This window comes from Cataglyphis hispanica, chromosome 5, assembly GCF_021464435.1.
Source record: "Cataglyphis hispanica isolate Lineage 1 chromosome 5, ULB_Chis1_1.0, whole genome shotgun sequence".
Lineage (NCBI taxonomy): Eukaryota > Metazoa > Arthropoda > Insecta > Hymenoptera > Formicidae > Cataglyphis > Cataglyphis hispanica.
In genome coordinates, this window is record NC_065958.1 from 8,094,335 (window position 1) to 8,119,526 (window position 25,192).

At 31.9% G+C, this 25,192-nt stretch overlaps 5 protein-coding genes across 9 annotated transcripts; 2 read left to right on the top strand and 3 right to left on the bottom strand.

The window, feature by feature from the left end:
* Nucleotides 1-237: 237 nt before the first annotated feature.
* On the top strand, nt 238-2,516 carry LOC126850034 (snurportin-1). The gene is made up of 6 exons (XM_050592636.1): nt 238-279; nt 790-964; nt 1,283-1,529; nt 1,621-1,809; nt 1,904-2,287; nt 2,368-2,516. The coding sequence occupies exons 2-6, from the start codon at nt 801-803 to the stop codon at nt 2,389-2,391; spliced, it is 1,008 nt and encodes a 335-aa protein (XP_050448593.1). The 5' UTR covers nt 238-279; nt 790-800; the 3' UTR covers nt 2,392-2,516.
* Nucleotides 2,517-2,635: 119 nt separating this feature from the next.
* Nucleotides 2,636-4,563, bottom strand: LOC126850038 (centromere protein L-like). 4 transcript variants are annotated; one of them, XM_050592644.1, is made up of 6 exons: nt 4,345-4,563; nt 4,152-4,268; nt 3,691-3,906; nt 3,219-3,598; nt 2,956-3,124; nt 2,636-2,773 (listed from the first exon to the last, which is right to left on the bottom strand). In XM_050592644.1, exons 2-6 carry the CDS (start codon nt 4,182-4,184, stop codon nt 2,678-2,680), a joined length of 894 nt encoding a protein of 297 aa, XP_050448601.1. In that variant the 5' UTR covers nt 4,185-4,268; nt 4,345-4,563; the 3' UTR covers nt 2,636-2,677. The 4 variants fall into 4 exon arrangements, with proteins under 4 accessions (XP_050448601.1, XP_050448599.1, XP_050448600.1 ...); XM_050592642.1 differs by having other exon boundaries at nt 3,691-3,899; nt 4,345-4,562; XM_050592643.1 differs by having other exon boundaries at nt 4,152-4,563.
* A 28-nt stretch (nt 4,564-4,591) lies between these two features.
* On the top strand, nt 4,592-6,715 carry LOC126850048 (afadin- and alpha-actinin-binding protein A-like). 2 transcript variants are annotated; one of them, XM_050592658.1, is made up of 6 exons: nt 4,592-4,711; nt 5,272-5,430; nt 5,508-5,702; nt 5,853-5,984; nt 6,097-6,208; nt 6,438-6,715. In XM_050592658.1, exons 2-6 carry the CDS (start codon nt 5,290-5,292, stop codon nt 6,650-6,652), a joined length of 795 nt encoding a protein of 264 aa, XP_050448615.1. In that variant the 5' UTR covers nt 4,592-4,711; nt 5,272-5,289; the 3' UTR covers nt 6,653-6,715. The 2 variants fall into 2 exon arrangements, with proteins under 2 accessions (XP_050448615.1, XP_050448614.1); XM_050592657.1 differs by lacking the exon at nt 4,592-4,711 and adding an exon at nt 4,821-5,067.
* Nucleotides 6,716-7,023: 308 nt separating this feature from the next.
* LOC126850037 (uncharacterized) lies at nt 7,024-10,320 on the bottom strand. Its single transcript, XM_050592640.1, has 3 exons — nt 9,345-10,320; nt 8,649-8,833; nt 7,024-8,130 (listed from the first exon to the last, which is right to left on the bottom strand). Exons 2-3 carry the CDS (start codon nt 8,775-8,777, stop codon nt 7,270-7,272), a joined length of 990 nt encoding a protein of 329 aa, XP_050448597.1. The 5' UTR covers nt 8,778-8,833; nt 9,345-10,320; the 3' UTR covers nt 7,024-7,269.
* Nucleotides 10,321-10,766: 446 nt separating this feature from the next.
* Nucleotides 10,767-24,332, bottom strand: LOC126849959 (uncharacterized). The gene is made up of 9 exons (XM_050592441.1): nt 23,238-24,332; nt 18,863-19,864; nt 18,010-18,303; nt 16,439-17,241; nt 15,693-15,860; nt 15,060-15,300; nt 14,397-14,523; nt 14,122-14,303; nt 10,767-13,096 (listed from the first exon to the last, which is right to left on the bottom strand). Exons 2-9 carry the CDS (start codon nt 19,754-19,756, stop codon nt 12,851-12,853), a joined length of 2,955 nt encoding a protein of 984 aa, XP_050448398.1. The 5' UTR covers nt 19,757-19,864; nt 23,238-24,332; the 3' UTR covers nt 10,767-12,850.
* Nucleotides 24,333-25,192: the final 860 nt, after the last annotated feature.

The following is a 25,192-nucleotide window of genomic DNA, read 5'->3' on the forward strand; positions in this document are numbered from 1 at the left end:
AACGTTTTATCAGATTCAAATGAGAAAAAATATGTAGTCCCTTTCTTCTTCTTCATTCGTCTGCGCAATGACCAATGACATTCGTGATCAACTCGCATGTCCAATCACATGTTCAGTCGGGTTCTTATTAGGTTAGTCTATTCACACAATAAATGCGTTCCGTTTCATGCATTGAGCGCATAGATCGCCTGAAAATCTATAGTTCACGTGACATATACTATAGATTTCCAAGCGATCTATGCGCTCTATGCGTGAAACGGAACGCAACTAATGTAAAATGTAAGTCGTATTTACGTTTACGCATGTATATTTCGTCCCAGCTGCTCTATCCGAAAAAGAAAAAGACGTTTACGTATAAGTATATGTATGATCTGTTCACACAGTGTAATGAATAAGAAACAAAAAATTATAAAAAAGTATTGTGTATATGATTAAACGATAATGTAATATGGAATTTGAAAATAAAAATTTTGCAGGAGAATAGATATTAAATATATATTGTTTTTTTTTTAATTATATACTGTAAGTTATTGACGAATTTTCATTTATAATCAATATCTGAAACGATATTAAATTTATTATAAAATAATAATATAAATAATAATTTGAAATCATCATAATCTATATTTATTTAATATTTTGTTTCTATTAACCAATTGATTTTCTGGAATAAAATAATTATTAAAATGCTTTTATAAAAATATATAAATACAAATTTTTTTATAGTAATTTTTTATTTGTGCTGTCAAAATAAGAAGTAATTCTCATTAAATTTTATATATTTTACAGATTGTGAGAAAATGACAACTGAAGTATTAAATAACAAAACTGATTGTGATACGAGAGAAACTATACGTCGGGGGTTTTATAAAAATCGGATCAAAAAAGATAATATCAAACTTGAATTTGACGCGAAATCACATCAAGAAGAAAGACGTAAACTGTTGTTAGAATATCAAAAGAAGTATGTATAATATATTGCAGTTTTTTTTTATATAATTATTTTATTAAATTTCCATTAATATTTTATTCAGATTAATATATTTATGATATTATATATATAGAATATGTATTATATAAAATTTTACAATATAAAGAAAAATGCAATTTAATAATCAATTTAATCTTTTTAGTCATTGAAAGGAGTATTAGATTAAACTAAATGTTCAATATTTTTTAGTCTTTTTACAAATATTAACAATTTTTATAGTTAATTGCATATCCTATTTGCACTTAAGTTTGACTTCTACTTTTATTACATAATATGTGATGCTCTTTATAGATACAGAAATGAAGCATTCAATATTGCACGAGGTATATTTCAAGAGATATATTTCTCTGAATTAAAAGATGAAGAGTCTATGGATGTGGAAGAATATTCTTCACAGTCTAGATACCCACAAAGATATAAAAAGAGAAATCGAATGATGTTGTCAGAGTGGATGATAGATGTACCACAAGATTTTTCTGAAAGTTGGTTTATGGTTCCATGTCCAATAGGGAAACGAACTAGACTAGTTTCAGGACAAGTATTGATCTTTCTCTATTTGTATTTATTTAAGATAAATCTTTATATATATTTCAAATATGAAATAATATAATGATTTTAATTTAAATTAGGGTATAACAAAGGCATATTCTAGAACAGGGGTGCTATGTAATACCTTTCCTTCAGCACTTCCAGGTGGAAATTCTGATGCAGATATGCATCATTCTGCAATTGTAGACTGTATATGGGTAAAGAATCAACAAATCTATTATATATTGGATGTATTGTACTGGGGTATATTACCATTCACAAACTGTGAGGTAACATATAAATATACACATAATATTTTGTACACATATATATTTTAAAAATTTATATCAACTGCCTTATAAAAAATAATTAAATAAATTTTAGGCTGAATTCAGGTTATACTGGATCAACAACAAAATCCGTGAAATTAAAGAATTCAAAGAAGCTGAAGCTAATACAAATAAATATCCCATTTTATCTCTACAAAATATTAATTGTAACTCAGATTTAAGTTCTGCTTTGACACAACTTGATCTTGACTTAAATTGCATAGATGGATTCTTGTTTTATCATCGCAATGCACATTATAATTTTGGATATACTCCACTTGTGACATGGTTAAAACCTTTTATGTTATCTGAAGTACTTGGAATATTTGTACCTTCACCACTCGATGAGAAACCAAATGATTATTTAAATTTTGAACATTATATGGAAAATATAAATGCCAAGAAGAGCAACGATAAAAAAAGAATTGTGAAGAATTTTGTAAGTTTTTATATTTTTATATAATGAATATTGAATTTGATTATTTGCTTCTTTATAATTTTTTTTTTTTACTTTTACAGATGGAGATAGAAAATGTTGCTTAACATAAAATTATGATTATGATTAAGGAAGAACATAAATATAAGAATAATATTTAATTTAATTTAATTTTTATAATTAAATAAGGTATGACTTATTTTTATATATATATAATCTTTTTTTTATTCTAAAATAAAGTACGTGTGTTTAGAAAAAATAAGTTAATAACCATAGCAATAGCTATAAACAAAATGTAAATAACTATAAACAAATGTAAATGCAAGAATCATGATACTATTGCATTTGAATTATATATTATTTGTATCATAGAACAATATAAAAGAAGAAAATTCAAATATCAATATGCACTGTATGAAATATATCAAAAGCTTTTTCATTTAAATACAATAATACATTATCCATAATTTCTAGATTCACTATCTTCATCTAAAAACAAAAATACGAAAAGGATATATTACAGACTATGTAATTATCAAGTATAATAAATATATTCCAAAAAAATAAAATGATTGCAATATGAAATGAGAAAAAATAATATATATATATATATATATATATATGATGTGTGTGTGTGTGTGTGTGTGTGTGTGTGTGTATATACAACTCACTTTATTCTCCATTATAGTTATTCCAGGCAGATTAATCCTATGCAGTGTACATAATCCTAATTTCAAACCTCCAATTATTAACATTTGCTTATGTAAGACTTCAAAAAATATTTCTATGTGTTCACGGTTAAGGAATACATTAATCTCATCGTTTTGGTTTGTAATAATGCTGTAAATTATAAATATATAAAATAATATAAAATGTATACTACAAATAATCTTAGCTGTTTTGATATAAATAAATATTAATACTGTATACATACGCTGATAATATCTTCCTTAGATCTGCAGCTTGAAATTTAACTGTAATAGTATCTGTAACTGGTAATTCTGGTACTGTATACACCATTTGAACTTCACCAGAAACTGCAGGCTGCTCTTTGTTAGTCATAATTATAATAGGAATGAGCCAATTTAAATCATGCTCTTTGGCTGGTAATGCAATTATCAAGCAATCAAACATACGAGTAATTGTAGCATGTACTGCATCTATACAAGTACTAGTACCACGGCATAACAAAAGAGGTAATCGTATGAGATTTTTTATATTTGATTCTGCCTGTGTTATTCTCCAGGATAATAATATCCCTTGATAAAGAGATTTCTCTTTTTCGGTCTCATTAATTTTGGCTAAAACTTCAATCTAAAAACCAAATTTCAAATAAATTATCAAATCTTATTATTCCTCAAATAAAATACATATATTTAAGTAAGATATGATGTTTCTCTATTAACTTTAATTGCTGGATTATTTTCATGATTTGGTCTAGGCACAATATTTTCGATAACAGAAAACTTTGCATCGTAAGATACATCTTCATGTGATAAAGTGCTTGCGATTTCTTCTCTTAGTCTTTTTGAATATAGTTTAAAGTGAATATCATCTTGTCGAAGATCAAATAAAGCAGATACAGCATAAATATTCCAGGTTTGTCCTAATAAATCTGTAAACTTTATTTATTTATAACATTTGAAACAATATAAAAAATTGTAAAAACATTTAAATACATAAAATTAAATGTTGGAAATATTTGTGACAGAATATATCAAGCACAGAAAATTGTCCATGATCCACACATTGAAATATTTTAAAAATTAATTGTCAAAAAGAAGTTGCGAAATTGCAATTTTATTAGCTATTAAATTTTTATTTTAGTTTTCTTTTTTTCAAATATAAAATATAGCGAATTATGTACCTTCCAAACCTGAAATATCGATCTCTTCGTCATCTAGTTTAGTACTTAAATTAAATCTTTGTCGTTCTCGCATTTGTGGTGTCCGCGGTGTATACATTATGCTAGGCCTAGTATTTTCTACAGCAAAATTCATTTTATGAAAAAATCATCGGCCAACGAAATTAAATGTACAAAAACTTCGAAGAACGCGTACATGCGTGCTGTTTTTTATGCCAATCTCAAGTTATTATCACGAGTTATCACTTTCAAAACGGTTATAAATAATCATAAACTTCACGAGCGCGCCAATACATATAGCGTGGATTATTTTAATATGTGATCGGCTGCAAGAGTCCACAATCTGCCCATGGATAATTGGTCTGCTCTCTGCTCTTTGTAAATGAACTGGCTGCACTCAGAGTTTATCTTCTTCCTTCAAATGTGGAGAGAAAAAGAAAATTCTGAACTGATACTACTAGCGTAGCCAGTCCAACAATAAAGAACAAGCCTAATTATGTATAAGAAATAATTAAACAAATGAAAAAATAATTAGAGAATAATGAGAACGATCACGTCTTTTCGTAAGTTATTTAAATGCCTGGCCAAAAGCCGTTCCATTCTTTGGAGGAATGGCTATGATTGGCCAATGCGGTACGCTTTAAAGTGTAACCAGGCCAGAGAGATGTTTGATTGGCCTGATATTTTCTTTATAATTTTAATGACCTTCAAAAGTGCTTAGATTAAATTGCCCTCTGTTTTTTTCATTGTATATTTTGGAGCTAACAATAAAACAAGATTGCTCTAAACAGGATAAATAATATTTTCTGACAAATATATTACAGTATTCGAGATAAGATCCTATCATAGTGGAGGGAAAAAGGACAAAGCTTACAGTGTCAAGATTTTGTTGTAGATCACTGAATTATATTTGGATTATGTAATTTAATTTTCATTTAAAATTTATTTTCTTCACAATTTATTTGAAAAATATGTTGGATATAGATATAATATACATATCGTACAATTTGTACAGATAAAAGATTTTATAAATGTTTTAAAGATGAAGATATGAATTGATGTATTATATCAATAATCTTATATAAAAGAATGTTTAATAAAAATTCCATTTTTATTTTAACAGATTCACACATAGACAAATATGAGTACAATCTTCAATGGCACTTGCCCAAAAAGGGATCTGAGAAGTATTTTTGCCAAACAAAGCAATTTTAATGGCGAAGAGATTCATCTATTCTGTACAGAGAATAATTTAGAGCAGTCTTTATGTATAATAAATGAAGTAATAAAACATTTTTGATAATTTTATTGAAAAGTGTATAAGTATATGTGAATATTAATCAATATTTAATTTTATAGGAATTTGAATCATTTAATATTTCATTATTAACCAAACAGAATGATCTGCAAGTTTCAGAATCATTCAAGAAGTTATTAATAAAAATGATAAACGCTACTTGGAAGTTGATACACAAATATAGATCTCTAATGCGATTACATGACAACTTAACCGAATCGAATCACAGGACTGTTAACGATAATATTAATCTTAAGGTGAGTTTGTTTTATGCCTTTAAAATATAAATATATAGTGAACATACATTGTATTATTTCATGCTGCATAGAAAAATAATTGGTAAGCATGAAAATAATGTATACTTTGTTTAAAAGTTTTAACATCTAATTATAAATGTATTAAAACAGAATCATGTAAAGCGGTTGAAAGAAGATGTGCAAAAGAAGGAGCAAGAATTGTGCGAAGTACAGGAGAGAGAAAGAAGACTTAAGACTCAATGTGAGAATGTATCACGTGATTTAAAGCATGAAAAAGAAGAGGTAATATACAGAAGTATGTAGTGGAGGGTGGCACAAGTCTAGACTTTATGTAGAATACAAGCTAATAATTTAAATAATTTACAAATATTGAAATTAAATATTTGATTTATAGATACGAAAACTAAAGAAACAAACTCAATCAAAAGATATTCAACATGAGCATGAAATAAGAAGAATTATGCGGAACAGCGAGAAACTGCAGGAACAGTTACACAAGTCTGTTGGTTAGTAAACATTCCATGTTTTTATACTACTGTCTTATTGTTGAATATGGCTTTTTTTATTTTTACTTTATTTACTTTCTGTAGAATATTAATATTATATATTTTTTTCTATAACTATGTTATTCTATGAGTGTATACAAAAGCACATTTCATGATAACATGAAGGTTATCATAAATATGTGTTATATGATTCGAGAAAATGTGTATTGTAATTGTTTTGTTTACACAGGAACCTTTGTGCCAAAAGACAAAGTTTTACAAATGATGCAAACAAATCATGAGAAGGAATTGACTTCGTATAAGCAAACTATTTGTCGCTTGGAAGAAAACAATAGACAAATGCTGGAAGAGATCAATAATCTAAAACAAGCTCTCGAGTTACATCAAAGTGCCATTGATTTACAGATTGAAGCAAGTGGATGGAACACGGATTTGAACATTTAACGTAACTAACATTGTAATTTATTTGTAACTTATATACAGGAAAGCACTCACAATTGTTTGAAATATGTTTGTGCATTAGTATAGAAATAGAATTTTATATTAGTATTGTTTGTTGTAAAAAACAGAGCTTTATGCGCTTTACCTGAAAAATTGTATTAGACATTTTGTTTAAAAGGATTTTTTTTCATTTGATATTTTATATATAAAGGTGCTATGAATGATTCCCTAACGTATATTATTGATTTTTTGGATTTTCATTTTATTTAATTGTTTTTATTTTTTATTCATATGAGAAAAGTCCCAATCTTTTTAGAGATGTATATATAGTAATTGGATGAGAGTCTCTAAGTTTGATTCTGGAATCTGTCCTGATTATTAGTTTTCTGATAGATTTAAAATTTAAACTAAACTGGTGTTTAATGCAGGAAGAGCAATTTAATCGAGAATTCAAAATTTTCAGATTTTTTTCTGCAAATTGTTAAAAAATCGAATAATTACATTGCAATTGTGCAATCCATATAAAACAATTCGAAACCTAAAATTTAGATGCTCCTTTCGGAATCATTATATGAGTGCCACATCGATTCGATTTTCTTTTTACAAATTATGAAATATAATTATTGGAAGCCTCTCAATAACAACGACATTAACGAGCAGCCAAGAATGAATGTGGGAATGATCGGATGACATGGAGTTTGTCCGTTGCTTTTCGGGCATTTGCAATTGCCTGCCTTGCAGACCGTATTATTACGATTTGTGAAGAATTCCGGTTTCTGATTGTTGTCCCTTGGATAAGCGATCTCGTTCGGTAGCCGATTGTCAGTGCTGTTGATATACCTGGACGCGAGTCTTAGGGTACTCTTGCCGACCGCACAAATGCCGTTTATTGTGATGGCTTTCTTCGCTACTAGATTCATGCTTACGTTTGTGAAAACACTGTTCTTCACGATCGCCATGTCGCCCTGAATGGACACCAGACCCGGTTTCTGCAGTTCGAATTTGGAACCAATGATTTCGATAAACAAAAAGCTGGCGAAGTTTAAGGATGTCGCGACATTTCGTAACTCGCTGTTGATAATACTTAACTTCGTGCCCTTTTCAGAGACATTCAGTTTGTCGATACGCTCGATCGTGACATTCGTTATAATAAAATGCGACACATTGATGAAGTTGAAATCTTCCTCAAATTTATCGATGATTGCATCCGTGATCTGGAAAGTTTCAATCGCTACGAGATTTACGAACGTGTGCCTCGCAATCATCGGTATCCGACCAATATTCGATAATTTTAGTAGCTTCATCCTGTTTGATGTAATGAAGACATCGAAATCCAGACGACCGCTGATATTTTGAACTATCATCTCTTCGAGATCTTTCGCTTCCGGTAGACTCGAGTAATGAAGATTCGCTGAAACGCAACCCGTGACAGATATACTGGTAACATTCCTGTAATTATATTCCTCTGGCAATAGAAATTCCTGAAAAAAAAATCAAGAATTCGATTAGTCTATATTCGATCATCCACTTTCATCGCTAAAATCGTCTGAAATAGTTCGAAAGCTATCAAATATTGAAAAAAAAAACAAAAAAAAAAACGATCAAGTAACTTAATTCAAGAACTTAATTCAAGAATACATTTGACAGAATTTGGCGATCTGTTTTATTAAAGATCATATAGAGAATCCATATAGAGAATAATATATTAATGCATTATTTGGCGGAACACGTGGATTGTTGTTATTTTTTACGGCTTTTTCAAAAAAATTTTCATAATTTGTTTAGAAGTATCTCAAATCTTTCCCGAAGCCATCAAAACTATACGATTTATTGTAAATGTAAATTATAAAAAAACATGCAATCAATATATTATAAATTGATTTGAAAGAAGCGAGAGAATATAATTTTGGAGTTTTCGATATGAGTGTAGAAAAATATAATTTATGTTTGTCATAGTATTTATGGTGCGATTTTGCGCGGGGATGCGATTAAATCGTACCTCGTTTCCGACGCAACTACACATAATCCACTTTTCATTGTGAACCTGGCATTGTTCGCTGATATTATTCACAGCCGCAACGGACAATATCGCCGCGATGAATATTGCGATGAGCTGAATCGTTTCCATATTCACCGTATATCACTTGCATATATAAAATCTCACCATCGCCGATTATGTTTGCACTGGAATTAGAAAGGAAAATGCTCCATATACGTCGCTTTCCAATTAACAAAGGAGTACGTGCGACGGACTTTGAATAAGTCCCGTGAAAAGAATAGGTTTTTCCTTCGAATAGGTAATAAATAATCGCTAGTCTGACTCGTAGACATATGATTCAATATTGATAATTAATTATGAATTCCGAAATATTTTACAGTTAATATAAAATCGAGAAGCATGAGATGTTCTCTCTTTCCTTTTTTTTTTTAGTCTGGAATAGTCACGAGTCTTTCTTTTAGTGTTTTCTTGAAAAATTTGACTTGTGATAATTTCGACGATTGCTTTATTAGATTCGAATAATGTTAAGTCAAATAATGTTTTTTTTAATTTTTAAATTGAGACTTGACTTTCTTTTAAGAGAAGTATGTACCGAATTTGAAAAAAATAAAAATTTTAGAGTGAATATTTTAAATCATCACAAAAGTTTCAATATATTTGTCTTTAGAACAAACAAAACAAAAAAAATGCTCTCACCATACTTTAGAACTTTTTGGTTTCTCACGATGCGAAGATAACTTTTCTCTCTTCGTTAAGATTTTTGTTGAAAAGACTTTGTTTATCGCTAAATTCCTGTCGTAGAAACTTGGCACTACCCGGACAGATTTAGGATTAGCTCTCGTCGGATCTCTTGCGCTTTGGGAAGCGAATAAAATATAGCGAATCTCTCGATGCTCTGAAAATCAAGAGGTGCACGAAAGCGAGCAATATCTATTTCAAAGGGTCGCACACCATTCGACGGATGGATCCACGGTTGAGCGCGTGATTAAGATGGACAGCTCTTTCGCGCCGCTCTTTTATGGTGACTGACATGCGTGTAGCGCAACGTGTTGTGAAGTAAATATATTCCGGTAGATCATATATGGTAGATTCGGTGTCTGTATTTGCTACATTGCTCTTTGACAATACCAGAACGTATTTACATAATGTGATGGGAACCGGAAAATGGAAAGCCGGAAAAACGCGGTCAAGCTAGCAGAGATTATCGGAGAATTCCGTGTATGATGTATTCACTGCTTTGTGATAATAATATTATTCTGATATTAATGCTACTACAACGGTCTTTGTGCCTTTGTGTAAATATTCCATAATTTACAATTATAATTTTGACGATATATTTTGACGAGCGGTATATATTCTGACAAATTTTTAGAATCAATTTTTTTTTCAACGAAAATAATACTGCGGCTAATTAAATTACAAATTACTTAATTTATACTAATTTGCGATTCCTCATACTAGATTATTATACATGTATAATGTAGATGCGAAGAAAAAGAAACTCGAGAAATGACAACCGTTGTTTCTTCATAAATAAACTTAATTTATTATCTTGAGATATTGAGATTGATAATCATATTAATCTACATTAGATAAGAGAAACAGCGAATTGATTATTAAGTACTGAATTTGAGGATCCTTTTTTATATTGTATATAATTAACCCCTTGACATACAAATAAAATGCGCGTCGACGCGTCCAAAGAATATCATTTAATTTTGCTCAACTGGACACTCATGTATAAGCTTAGAAACAGAACGTTTTATTTTCAAATTTACATAACTTTCAATATGATTGATATATACTGATAATGTACAATAATTAAGTAATACTATAAAATAATAATTTAATAATTCTGTAATGTGTGAAACGCGATGTTCGCCGAAGACAGTTTTTGACGTCTCGGAGACGTCAAAGTCTACAATGGCACATAAAATGAATGACGTCTCTCAGACGTCATTGTATGTCAAGGGGTTAAGAGAACCATTTAATAAGGATTAAATTGGATCTTTTGAGAGAATAAGATTGTAAAAAAAGAAACAAAATTTCTCCTTCGCTTTTGCATTTATTTTTGATCAAAAATGCATTCGATTGAAATCATTATAAGTTATATTGCAATTTTAATAAGCTCATTAATTTAATAAGGCAAGATTTGTGCGTGTTGTTTAAATAAGTTTATAGTTTATAATTAATTTAGGAAAGAGGGGATTTAATATCAATTTAAAAAAATATTTAGATTACTTAATTTTTCATAATATACAAGATTATTTTCAATTTTATAATTTAATTCTTATGTGACAAATATGATATTGATATATTCCATTATTATTTATATTCCATAAAAATATATTATATGAAAATTTCTTATTTTCTATGATACATATATATAAATAATAATGTTCTTAATTCGAAAACGAGAAGTTATTACGTTCTAAGATTTTTTGTAGCAAACAGAAAGTTACAAATATTCATCAAATTTTGCATTGCCATATAGTTATCGAAATTGTGTTAAACCAGTGAGTAAAGATTTGATGTATTATATCCGATATAAAAATAGAAATCAACTCTTTAGATTCGTTTGTGCTGTGATTCGATGTAATAAATAATTATAGCAAATTACATCGTTCGTTCGCAGTGTGGGAGAGATGGGAATACCAAGCGGTTTATCATGTAAAAATGTATTCGATTTACATATACGTTTATGTTAATGCAACACGATATACATACGCATGTTTCTTCAGAATCGACGCACGTCAATGCTTTTGCAACGTACCGCACTTATTACATCTCACTTATCATCTATTATAAATGCAGTGCAATAGAGACACGTTGATATCAACCTTTCAATCTGTAAACCAAATACGTTTACAAAGCTAGCATCTTAACAATTATTCCTTCTCCCTCTTCTCTTTCTCATGTGGTAACAATATTTATGATTCATCCGATAATTTTATGTCTTATTTGCTATTCTATGTGCATTTCTGAATAAATTGCACAATATTGAAAAAGAGACAACTGGAGGAAACATTTCTTAATCGAGACCTTGATATGTTTCTTATTATTAAATGACAAGTTGATGGACAGTTGGGGAAAATGTATAATCGCTTTTTCATGGAATATGTACGTGTGTGTATGTGTGCCACAAGATTCACTATATACATATGCGAGCGTTTGATTGGCTAAAATTAATATATGTATATAAACATTATTACCTTACAAAACAAAAAAAAATATCAATAGAAAAAATGTATATGTTAATAAAAAAGAAAGACATTATTTATCAGTGCTGAATATTAGAGTGTAGAATTATTGCGTTTTGCAAATATCGCGGTTCAATATTTCTGTTATTATATTCATTATATATTTATTATATAACAATTTTGAGCAATTAAAGGGAATATACTTTTGTGCACTCAAACTGTAAATTATAAAAACTCAAGCCAATCAAACAAAAAAAACGCGATCGATATCACGCGATGGATTAGATAAATGAGATATTGGATTAAAATTGTATGTATTTAAAAATCATTTAACTGTTAGAAATGCTTCTGTTAATTATAGAAAGTTTAAACATTATCGAAATGCAATGTTTGCAGTACGCAATTATAACGACTTAAGACGATAATCTTATTTATCATATCTTAACTGTACAAAATTCTTAAACAAAACACTAGGATATTTCGTCTAGCATAGAATATCTGTGTTTAATTATTTTTAGTCTCTTTATATTAAATCTATCTTCATTATCTATATTAAAGATATATATTAGTACATTGAAATTTTAATTCCAATGTGAAGACTAAAGAAAGAAGAAAAGAAAAGAAAGAAAGAGAAAGAGAGAAAATTTATAAAAAAAGAAAAAAATATTATACACACTCGCGTTTAGATTAATGGCGAATATGAAATCACCCGTATTGTAAATTGCACCTTCCTTATTAGACTCGCAACTCAAATATTTGGGCTGTAACAATTTCAACAATGTTACATCTCGTCGGTAATATTTTTTCTCTTAGTTTGAGTCACAGTCCTGAGAGTTTTCTCGCAATGAACGTGTCGCGAATCCATAATGTATCCATTGCGTACGTGAACGAAAAATCTTTATGGAGTTTAAATCCTTGGCTTTCTCGAACACTTCTAGAGATCAGTCTTAATGTAGAGTCCAATCGAACTCTATTCCCGTATCTATCAATCATGATTTCTCATCATAATTTCTTGTAGAATATTTTCTTGATAGCCTCCTTCCTTTCCGGCGACACGAGAGCCAGTGGCGTCTTTCCCTGTCGATTCTGTACATTGGTCTGACCACCGGCTTGTATCAGGAGCCGGCAGACTTCCTTCTGCTTCTCCAAAGTCACGGCATTTGAAACCGCCGCGACCATATGCAGTGGCGTGTTGCACATGTAATTGGTCTCGTTCACCATCCTCGAAGTGGCCTTGCACAGTAGTACCTGTTGAACGCGAGAAAATCCTGCGGGTAATTCCCGTGAACAAAAACTATCACGATAAATCGCGCATCGCGCGTATAATACAAAAATTTAATCTCTCCCCGGATTGAATTTCTTTCTAGAAGTTATAAAAAAAAATTTATCTTTTAAAAGTATTTTTTAAGGAATTTCTTTAAGAAAATAATATTTTAAAAAATATTTAAAATACACTTTTGGCATTCTTCGTATTTTATATCTTTTTTTAATCAACAATTGATTTAATACTCTGAGTGTATTATGTTCATTATAGAATTGAATTATTGAATTTAGTTAAATAAATGCCTTTTATGTGTGAGAGAGATAAAGAATGATGCTTCAATAGATATATTTCTTTTCTCAAGAAATAGAAACAATTATCGTATGTGTTATATAAATACGAGAAAGCACTCAGATGATCACCATTGATTTTTCATTAACGCCAGACACATAACGCGGTATTGTTTTGTAATTGTTAAATACTGCAACTGATAATCCAATATCGACATAATGGAGTTCATGTCACGAGGTTATCATGCAAACTTCTAGATAAATAAGAGTGAAAGAATTATTGCTGCTCTCTATAGCCATTTCTGATTAATAGATTCTTTCCACTATTCATTGTCAGTCATGAAAAAAAAAAAAGATTCAGAATGAATAATGTCTCATTTGAACACATTATAACTCAGTTTCAATTACAATTAAGCTACAAATTATGTTTCACGTTAAGATACGGTTCGCTTAAAATGTTTACGCTTGTCAAAAAATCAATGCGGGAAACTCTCGAAATTTTCAAAATTTCAAAATTTTTTAAAAACTTCATTATCTTTGTATATCGAAACAGTTTGGTATAAGAGAATCAAAAACTCTTTATATATCGATAGTTGAAGATGGTTTCTTCGTAATTCCAGAACAGCGCAGATAAATATCACGTTATCACAATGCAATAGCCCGCGATACGCGATAACGTTTCCGTGAATTTTAAAAGGTAAATCCCTCTTCGGGTAAATTACCTTGACAAGCGCAGGATCGCAACTCAATGAAGCCGCCATGTGTAAAGCGGTGTCACCGCACTTGTTCTCTTTGACTTTGAGATCCGCGCCGTTCTCCAAGAGCAGACGCGTTGTGACCAAGGACTTGATACCCCGTCCGGTAGGATCGTGCGCTTCAACCGCTAAGTGAAGAGCGGTTTTACCTGGAACGATACACAACGCGCGTTCTCATCCCGTTTATCTCAGATTGGCAATCTCGATCGTCCTTTTTAATCTCGTTTCTATGCTTAACTAACCGTCGTAATTGCAGTTGGAGAGATTAAAAACGGAATTGCCTTCAAGCGTCTTCAACGTTAACAACTCCGCCAGGACCTCCCCGTGTGAATCGCCTCGCGCCGCGACAGAGTGTATCAGCGTGTCACCCTAAAATAAAAAAAAAAATGATAATAGCATCGGAAAATTTGTTTGCATAAAATGCATAAAATTATCTTTAAAATTACAGCCTTAACCACATTTAATAATATTTGCTCCTCTTTTTCAAGAATATATTGCAATTAATTACTGTAAGAAATGATTAAAGACTGAATTTTTAAACAGTGTCTGAATTTTTCTTATAGACACACTTTCAGGAAAAAGATTTTGATGATTAAGACAGATTGTCATATTTTCAAATACCCAGATTTAAAAATTAAGACAAAAATGTGTCTGAACTTTTAGGTGGTTTTTTTAATATGATTGTATATAGTTAGTCATTTGAAAATATGTATTTATTAAGAAATAACCGTGAGATTATTATTTTAGCAATAAGAAAACTTTTTTCATGTATGAAGATTGAATATACGCTCGATTAAAACGAGAATAGCCGCATATGAATGCGATTAACGAACCACTCTGTAAAAACGAGTCTCGTCTATGGATAAAAAATCAGATATATGTGAGAAATATGTGAGAAAACTCACATGTAAGGGACTTAATCTTTGATTGATATCGAGCCCTTTCTGCAACATCGTTGCGGCCAGATATCCGCTGACGTACGGCATTTCCGGACAATTCATAGCGGCCAAGTACAAAGCGTCTTCGCCACGATTATTCACCATTGATAGAGCGCCCGGCATGTTGCCCAATCTCTCGACCAACGGTGCCAGATACGCTTTCTTCCTTGTTAATTCTTCCGGATTGCCCACCAGGCACATCAAAGCCCTATTATTTATATAATACGCATATAACGACAATATGACGTGATGAATTAAAAGCTAGTAAATCAAATATTCGTTTATTTATTATTTTGTTATTTATTTTTTTAAATATCTTGTAAGATTCTTAAGATAAAAACTTGAAATACGACTTAAATAAAAAATTTATTGCAAAATTAAAATTAAAATTGAGATTAAAAGAAAAATTTTGACTTTAATAATTAAATTGCATTATGTTTAAATGACAGGATTAATTTTTTTATTGATTACATAAAAATAATATATTCGATGATATCAATTAAATTATATTTAAATATATGTATAAACGTGTGTATATTTTTGTTACACATATGCGATTTATTAATACATTACATAGAAAATGAAACGAGTCACACTTACGTATCGCCGTCTTCATCCGCGGCCGCTAGTTCCTTTACGGACTTCTTCAGGAGATTACTCATGGCTCTTTCCACTTCCTTAGGATGCAATCCTTCCTTTAATCTCTCGCTCGCTCTTACAGATGGTAAGTTTAACGAAGGCCATGGTAATATGCCTCGATTCGAGTTTCTGTCGCAACAAACCGAATCAACCACATTTTTTATCATATCTCTTTTATCATATTCATGTGAGAGCTACGATAATTATAATACATATTTTAACAGGCGCAATATAAAAATTATAGCTTTCATGCAAATTAAAATTATCTTGAAAAATCGATTAAAAAGAACATTTATTTATTCGTATGTAATGTGAGAGAGTTTAAAGATATTACTACTTCCAATTTATAATTAGTCCCTGTATTCTTCCCTCAAAAAAATTTGCCATTATCAGTAGACTTAAATATAATAGTCAATCCATCATTTTTTGCATCGCATCGCATCAACTAATGAAGTTGTGTCTAGAAAAATGTGGAGCATATTTTGGAACATATTTTGATCGTTTTCCCGAGAAAAAAAGAGACTTTACTTTAATAGAATTATTTTATTCAAATTCTGCAAGAAATTTTTAATTTGTATTTATATACTTAAGAAGTATTTTTTACATATTTTTTTACACATCGTTAATTCACGAATTGTTTTGCCGTCACTTCTTCGCTTCTCAGAATTATAAATATTTTTACAGCCCGGAAATTTCGTCAAACTTACCTCTGTGGACGATTGGATACAAATGAGGAGAAGACCATCGGTGGTATCTGATAATTATTAGGTACCAATGTCGACGATGCCTGGTTGTATCTTTTCTCTCCGTTGGATACGGCACGAAACATTCCGTACTTCTCCTGAGGCGCGTTTTGCTCGATCATCTTCACAGATTTCTCGTTATCATTTAGGGTGATATTGTGCAAAGTATTGTGACACGTCGTCACGTCGACCTGAGGGTTCTTTACGCTCGTCTCGTAATATCTTTTCAGACTGGGACTTACTTGGGACCCATCAACCGCGCAATTCACGAGCGTGCCTCCGCTGGTGCTCTGTTTGTTCGTGTAAACCGACATAAGGTTGCTGATGGGGTTTACGTTAAGTACGTTCAAACAGGTCGGCTTCTCGCTCTTTTGCGCGTCGCTCGCGAGACACTCTCGCTCCAGATTGTTCTCCAATGTTCCTCGTACCGAAGGAATGCACCGATCGTTGTAGCTCGATGAGAAACACGGAGCGTTCAAGGCTATCTGTGGCTCCTTCAGCGACTCTTTGCGTTGCTTGTCCTCCTCTATGACCTGCTCAACTAGCTGCAGCAACGCGCAGTCGATGGTATCGCTACTGTTAATGATGGTCCCCGAGGAATCGTAGGTGCCCCTCCAATCGGACAGCGTCTCGCCGAGCTGTTCCTCGAGCTGATAATTCAGGGGTGTCTGATAATTCGACGGGCTGGATACATCGCTGTAGGATTGATTAGAAGACGAGGACGAGGAGGACAGCAAAGCCTGCGGCACTCGATAAGACGAGGCGACCTGAACGCAAGACAGACGTCCGATTAATTAAAACCACCTGTCATCAAATGGATTTATTTTACATTTGTTTAACACGATAAAAGGCGCGTGACAAATCAGCAAATGCAAAATAAATTTATACAAGTTGTCAGATAATTGTTCGAATATTTTACGAGCCTCCGTGGAACTGTGATAAAATGTTTTATGGATAGAACGGAGCGACGTATCGGTTGCGAAGTTTTAAACATTCAAACTTTTTTTTATAACGCTTCTTTTTTTCCACATTACATATAATGAATTTAATATTTGACAATAGAATGTTCTAAGATGTCTGAAAGATATTTTACGAAGAGCCATAAAAACATATGTCTGAAAAAAATGATATTATTTTATCAAACAGCTTAATCAAATGAGAAACGATCAGAGATATACAAACGGAAGTGAAATTTGTACAGATAACATCGTGAAAGATACAATTTGAATGTATAATAAAAATATCGTCTACAAAAATATCGAAATCACCAGGTTTTGAGATAAATCGCGCCAGTTTGATACCGATCTACTACAATGAATAAATTCAAAGTCTGTAAAAAATGATTCTTGCGGCTTTACTTACTCGCTCAATCGAGATCGCGATTTAGGATACGACGATCGTTATTTAATATCAAATTTTTTCGGCGGATCGTACTTCGTTATGCGCCGCGGCTTTACTTATTCCAAGCGCTGTTTGTGCGCGAGTCGCTCTTCATGCATTTATGCGGATTATCGGGCATCCTGCCGGGGGCTTACCTGCGGTGAACCGAGCGGGCTGCCGATGACGTTGACGTGCATCTGCGGCGATTCCGAGTTCGTCGCCGAACCAGGTGACTGGGCGCGACTCGACGCCCGACTATTTGACCTCGAGACGACGTAGTTGTAGCTGCTCGCCGGTGAATCGGACCAGGTTTTCGCGCTTCTCGGCGATGAAGTCGAGTAGCTACCGGCGTCTGAGAGTATCGCCGCTTGAAAGCCGTCCCGCGACAGAATGTCCATCAAGGACTCCTCTCCCGGCTCGTTGACGATTATAGAGGGAAGTGTCGCGGTCTGAAATAAGATAAATCCTTTCTCGTTTAACTAATAATAAGTAGAAAAGAAATTTTTCTACGTCGTATTTTGTGCTTTCCTTCATCGATCGATTAAATTATGTAATCGCATGATATACATAATCGATTGATATATATATATAAGGAAACAATTTTTATAATTATTAACTTTTTTTTTTTTTTTTCATTTCTAAGATTTGTAAAGTCACAAAGTTTTTTGTTTGCATAAAGAAAAATTGATAATTAAAAATAATAATAGTTATTAAGTATCAAATTTGATATATAATGCAGATTAATCAATTTAATTTGTTTTTACATGATATTAAATCGCAAATATAATTATTATCAAAATATCCCATATTAATAAAAAAATAAACATAATTAATTCTTTTGCGATTTTGTGATTTCTATATAACTTTATCTGGAAGAAAAAATACGCCTCAATATTCGAGCTTCTGTGATGTAACGATAATCTTAAGTGAGAACCGTGCACAATCTCGCAGAAACGTTATCGTACGTCGTATTACTACATAGTCTCAATGGCAATTTAATAGACTTACGTCATTGGGATCTCCACTGTGAAAGATATCATTGCCATTCTCTCCGATCCAAGGATCCATCGCCAGACCCGCGACTATTGCTCCAATCGATGACTGATTATTTCGGCAATTTGAATTCGATAGTTGATCCAAACAGGGATTGAGTTTCTCGCTGTAATCTTTGTTCCTCAAAATCTGTTCGGCGGTCTTATCATAGTCCACGTCCACGCTGTTGTTGACACGTGACAAACAGCTCACCATGGAATAAGGATGGCCGGCCCGCAGGGGTTGGTAATCGGGCTTGATCGGTCCCCGTTGGATCAGATTGGAGTCATTGGAATCCTTGTGCTTCTGTCGTCGTTCTTGTTTGGCCTCCAGGAAATCGCCACCCAAGGAATTACGATCGTCCAGAGACAAACGTCGACGTTCCTCGACATCCTCGCGGATGTTGAGCGGCAGGCAGTCCTCGTTGTCATCGATCGTGACGTTGTCACAATCCTCGTTGTTGTTTATGTCTTCGTTATCCAACTGACTATTCGCTCGCGATTTGCAGGTGTCCCGATACTCTACATTGTCCACATTGTTCTCGCTGTTAATGCGACGCGTCGATCTATCGACGTTCTCATTAGCATTCTCCTTGTTGTCGTCGTCCTCGTCGTGCGTGAAACGCAGATTCTCGATTTTCTCGATTATGTCCTCGAACTTGGTCAATTTCTTGCGAAAATCCTCCTCGAGATCAAAGCTCTTGTCCGCGTCCGCACTCGAGCGACACGACGTATCCGGGCTGGTGGATATATCTTCGGCCGATCCGTAACCCTCCTCCAGAGAACTCACGGATGAACTGTCCGGAATCGTATTGCGTTGCAACGCATGCTCCTCGATTCGGATCAGCGTGATATGACCGGGATTCGCCATGTTAACTGTGGGTTTTTCCTAGTTTTGTGCAGTCCTGATTAGAGATCGTCTTCATATGTTTCCTCGTTAATTAATAATCCCTTTTGGTTTCGGAAACTCTGTTTGAATCTGTGAAATAAATTGCCGCAAATTTCATAGATTATAGTATAAAATTCTATTAAATTAATTAATATTCATTTTACGAATATTATTAATTATAAAAATCATGTAAAAGATTCATTAAAAAATATTTTTAATTTTATGTATTTATTTATTTATTTATTTATAAATTAATTATAATATTTATTTATTTATAAGTCAATTTTAATATTTATTTACATAATGTTTTCATCGGGTCTAATTCATTTTTATAATTATTGAAATTTTTAATCAATAAAATAAAATATTTAATATGATTTAAGCTTTCTTAAAATTGCTTAAACAATACCATATAAATTAATCTAAAAATATTATCATCTGAAAAACATTCATGATATTTTATTATAGAAAACAATACGACGGTATGATTTGTTTTTTTTTTTGGCACAGTTTATTTAACAAGAATTAATAATAAAAATGTAATAAAATTTTTTCAAATATTTTTAAAATTGCGTTGCTCTTTTTTCTTCGCGTCAAAATTACACATACACAAGTTCTGTCTTTTTTTCTTTTTTACGCCATAGTTGCCGTCGCAAAAGTATTTATCGAACAACTTAGCGCTACTAATAAATATAAATGCTTCCATTATGCGTATTGATATCTTGGACTATGTTTTGTTTTTTTTTTTGTTTTTTTTGTTATTATATTATTTGATAGTTTTTATCGTTCGATAACGCTCGTTCATTAACATCGCGCATCGTATTTTTGATGCAAAAAAAAAAGGAAAACAACACGTAATACATTCTTGCATAAATTTTTACTATATCAAGTAGCTTACGCGGTAGTTAAAATAATGTTTATCGTTAAAAAAAATGTGGAAAGCCTTGTAACATCGCGCGCAGCGCTAAGATGGTATTTATACAATCGTATTGTAGAGTACGTTAAAAATTATACGATAACCTATGTCCCCGAGACAATAAAAATTGTATTATCATTATTTAACAGACGAATGTCACATCGATGAATAATGCTCATTAGATGCGTGATAAGTTGTTAATTAGTTGCAACCACTTACAGCTAACAATTTCTTTACAGTTAAAAAAAATTTGACTCAAAATGAATATATATTGCATGGAAAATAAATGTAAACTTTATAATAATTTTAAATAAATTTTGGGTAAAATTAACATATTTTTAATGATAAAATTAACCTGAAAAAATGACGATCTGTAATCACTCTCACTTCTATTGTAGAATAAAATCAACATTTTTTTTCTGTAAATTTTAACAGATAAATTCTGTCACTAATAATACGGAATATATTCATTATGTAAAATTAAAAATAAGTGCACATTATGTTATTTTTATACTTTTTTCCAGTTATTTTAATGATTTAACATTCGGGCTTAATTAACACAATAGCAATATGTTAAATTAACTCATAAATGTATTAAATATTTAATATCAAAATTTTAACCGCATATTTCAATAAGAAAACAAATTTCCAACTGTGCTCAAATTGTTTTAAAATTTATATTATTATGAATAGATAGTTTAATGCTATATATATATATATATATATATATATATATATATATATATATATATAGTATGTATATGTGTTTTATATATTGTAATAGCTTGTATTATAAAACTAATTTAAGACTTTTTCTATTTCTATAAAACATGAAACTTTTGAAAAAAGAATAGAAATATTAGGCATAATATTAGGTAATATTAATTAAATAGTTTTTTCTTTGTTATATAAGATTATCATGATTTATATGTTAATATAACATTGAATTGCTGAACAAGTTTTCTAATCTTTTTCTTATAAAATATATAAAATAAAAAAATTATAAACATTTTAAGTAACTCAATATGTGATTATATCTTTCCGTTGATAATTCAAATCAATCCGTTTGTTGTTTTTATTACTTTAAATTCGCTGTGAAAATTTGCATTGATCAAAGATTAGAAGACCAAGATCTTGAACGAATATTCGATTAACAAATTTTTCTAATAATAGAATCCTTATACTAGTGAATTAAACATCTGTTTATAAAAAGCATACTGAATTATAAAGCGTACAGAATTCTAACAAAAGATATTATAATTAGCAAATTTATCTTTCTCTTGATTAAAACAAATTGGAAAAAATCTAAGAAATTATTGATTTATTTAGTCTTTATATGAAACGCACACATTGATATAAAATAAAAAAAGAAATCAATTAAAGCATAAAATAAATAAAAAATATTAATTATAAAATTATAAAATTTGAACAAATTGTGTATATTTTGTAAAATATAATCTAAAATTTTAAGAATCTAATTAATTCCCTATTCCCCGGCGAAGTATTATTTGACGTCTGTTCATGCATCTATAATTAGAAATAAATATGTGATCGGAAGTAACAAGAAATAAACGCATCCGCAATTATTAGAAAATTTCCAGACTTCCAAGTAATAGTGTATTAATTTGATAACAAGAGTTAATTCTCGCCTGCATCGGACACGCGACTATACACACACACACACACACACACGCGCGCGCACACGCACACGCGCACGCGCACGCACACGCACACACACAACATACGCATACATAATTCACAAGTGTATAAAAATACTGCATAACAAAGTTTTTATTGTACAAGTGCAATGAAGTTTCTCTCTCTCTCTCTCTCTCTCTCTCTCTCTCTCTCTCTCTCTCTCTTTCTCGCAATAAAAAAAGCAACGTCCTAAGGCTTCAAATCTATTTCTCTTTCTCTCATCAACGATTATAGAGTGATAAACGATGGATAATGAGAAGTGTTTTCCAAGAATAAAACTTGAAAGACGCAAACAGATAAGAAAATCTTATTCTTTGATATCTTATATAATTTTAGTCTTTAAAAATCAATGATCTCACAGAGACTGACATTTCATCTTGAGAATTTATTTTAAACAAATTCTAATTCAAAAGAGTGGTAAATAATGATAAGTAAATTAATGAAGCTATGATTTATATAGAGCAAATTCTTTTCAAGAAACTAGAATTTTTATTTTATTTTGTAGAATAACTTTTCATTTATTCGTAGACCCATCTAATATTGGAATATTTTCGCACAATTTTACATACAAATATAAAAGAAAAAAAAAAATATAAAAAGATTTGAAAAAAATGATTTGTTTGTGAACGTTTCTCTAAATTTATATATAAAAAATCTGACGATTTTATAGAAAATTCTTTTCTCTTTTTATAAATGTATATTCGAAAAAAAAAAAGTATTGTTTACGTAATTAATTCAATAGTTCTTGCACGAACCGATGTATCTGTTCGTAGATATTGAAAAGTTACGTTGGAAAGAAAAGTGATTAAAAAATATTGCTTCACGTAATGTAATAGGATAATTAATTACCGCAGGTTTATCCTCGGGATGTCGAATCCATGGAGATCGTAAAATTGCGTCGCGACAGGATTGCGTTTTGCGACAAAAACTCGTCAAAACTCGCTCTCGAATTCGTCGAATCCGGGGTGTCAAAGTAACGCGCATTTCACGCGGCCTTCACTCGCGACACAAGCACTCCGTCCGAAAATTCGGGCCTGTCTTTTGCGCCGATCACCAACTCGCGATCTCTTATTATCGGCACGCGATATTTCACATTCCTCACACTGCTTTCATTATCTTCGTCTCCACGTATCACTTAAATGTTTTTATTTCAGAATCCGTTTTTTTTTTTTTTTGTTTTTTTTCTTACACGCTCGCACTTTACGATCGCTCTTGATCTTCCGCGTGTTCGTTGCGTCTCGTAAGATCTAATTTAGAACGCGAGAATGTCCATATATTTTAACAATTTTTTTTTTGAAAGATATATACATATATATATATATTTTTGTTGTGCACTGTGACGCGCCTTTAATTTGATGAGATTTCCCTTGGCAGCTTCAGCTACGCGAGAATCGAGTTCATCGAGACCTCGGCGAAAGACCTCATTTGCAATTCTGGGAACGATCCGATGTACGGCACGCACACGCACGCACGCACGCACGCACGCGCGTACGGGCGGACCGAACGCCCGCGCGTTCTTTTCGCGCGGCTTCGGAGCCAGGGTAGTCACAGTCAGTCGGATCACGCGTGTACGCAACGACCTTCAGCGCCGAAACACTTCATGCCGCTCCAATACAATCGAGCGAAACGCACTCGCGGGATCCTTATCTCGCGTCCGTGACTTTTGCCGAATCGACGACGAGGCCGTCAAGCGGTAGCGGTATCTCCGGCTCCTTCCTTTTCTTTCACGCTCTCGTCAATCAAAAAAATTTCTGCTGCCGCTCCTCTTTCTGGAATTTCCACATTCGCTCCTCCTCTTTTCTAATTGCGCGCGTATTTGCCGACGCGATCTGCCAAGGCCGCGGGATTCGCGAGACAAATTTGTCTCTTGTCTCCCCCCCCCCCTTCACTCACCTCGCGACAACGACACTCTCGCGCGACGTAAAACGTGCCGATTCGGAACGATACGCGCGCGCGACTGCGGATCGGCTCATTGACGCGTGCCGACGACCCGCCGACGCGTCGCCTCCGTCATAATCGCATTCTCTCCAGTAACGTATCTAGTTTCCCTCAGGGAGGATTGATCCGCATTGATCCTTTTCGGCTTAACCAACCTGCGGACTCGAGTATAACACAGCGAACCCTCACGCATATTCACAAACACGCATTTTCGACTCTATATCTTCTAATTAGTGCGTGATTAACTGTTTACTATTGCATCGTCCGACATTTGTATCTTATCATAAGACTGACTGAAATTAAGAGAGAGGATTAATCCTCTGTGAGAATAGCTACTTTTTTCTTTATATATAATATATATTATATATAATATTAAACTTATAAAATTTATAAAAAGTATTTATTTAATAAAAATAAACATGGTTTTGATTAAAAATGAATTGAAGTATGACGAAGCAATTAGTTGTTCATAGACAATCATTGCATTTATTCATACTTTGATTCTGATCTTTTCCTCTCTCTTCTCATTGATTCACCACAAACAACACGTCTACTTTTTTTCTTTTACCAAGCTCATTGACTGAATAAGAGAAAGGAAATGCCTATCAATAAGTCGCTTTGAATATTCTCTTGCATTTGTTCTTCTTCCGGCTTCAATTGATTTCGCATGTTAATTGATAATTTCTTTGATCCATTGAACTCTGAAGTCACCAAATTGATTTGTGTTTCAGAAAATTTTAAATTTTATGAGGGAAATGAGTGGAATTATGTATGTAAAAAAATACAATATTTAGCGATGCAAAAACTGATACATATGTTTGCCGTCTTTGAAAACAAAAACTTCAAAACAATATATATATATATAT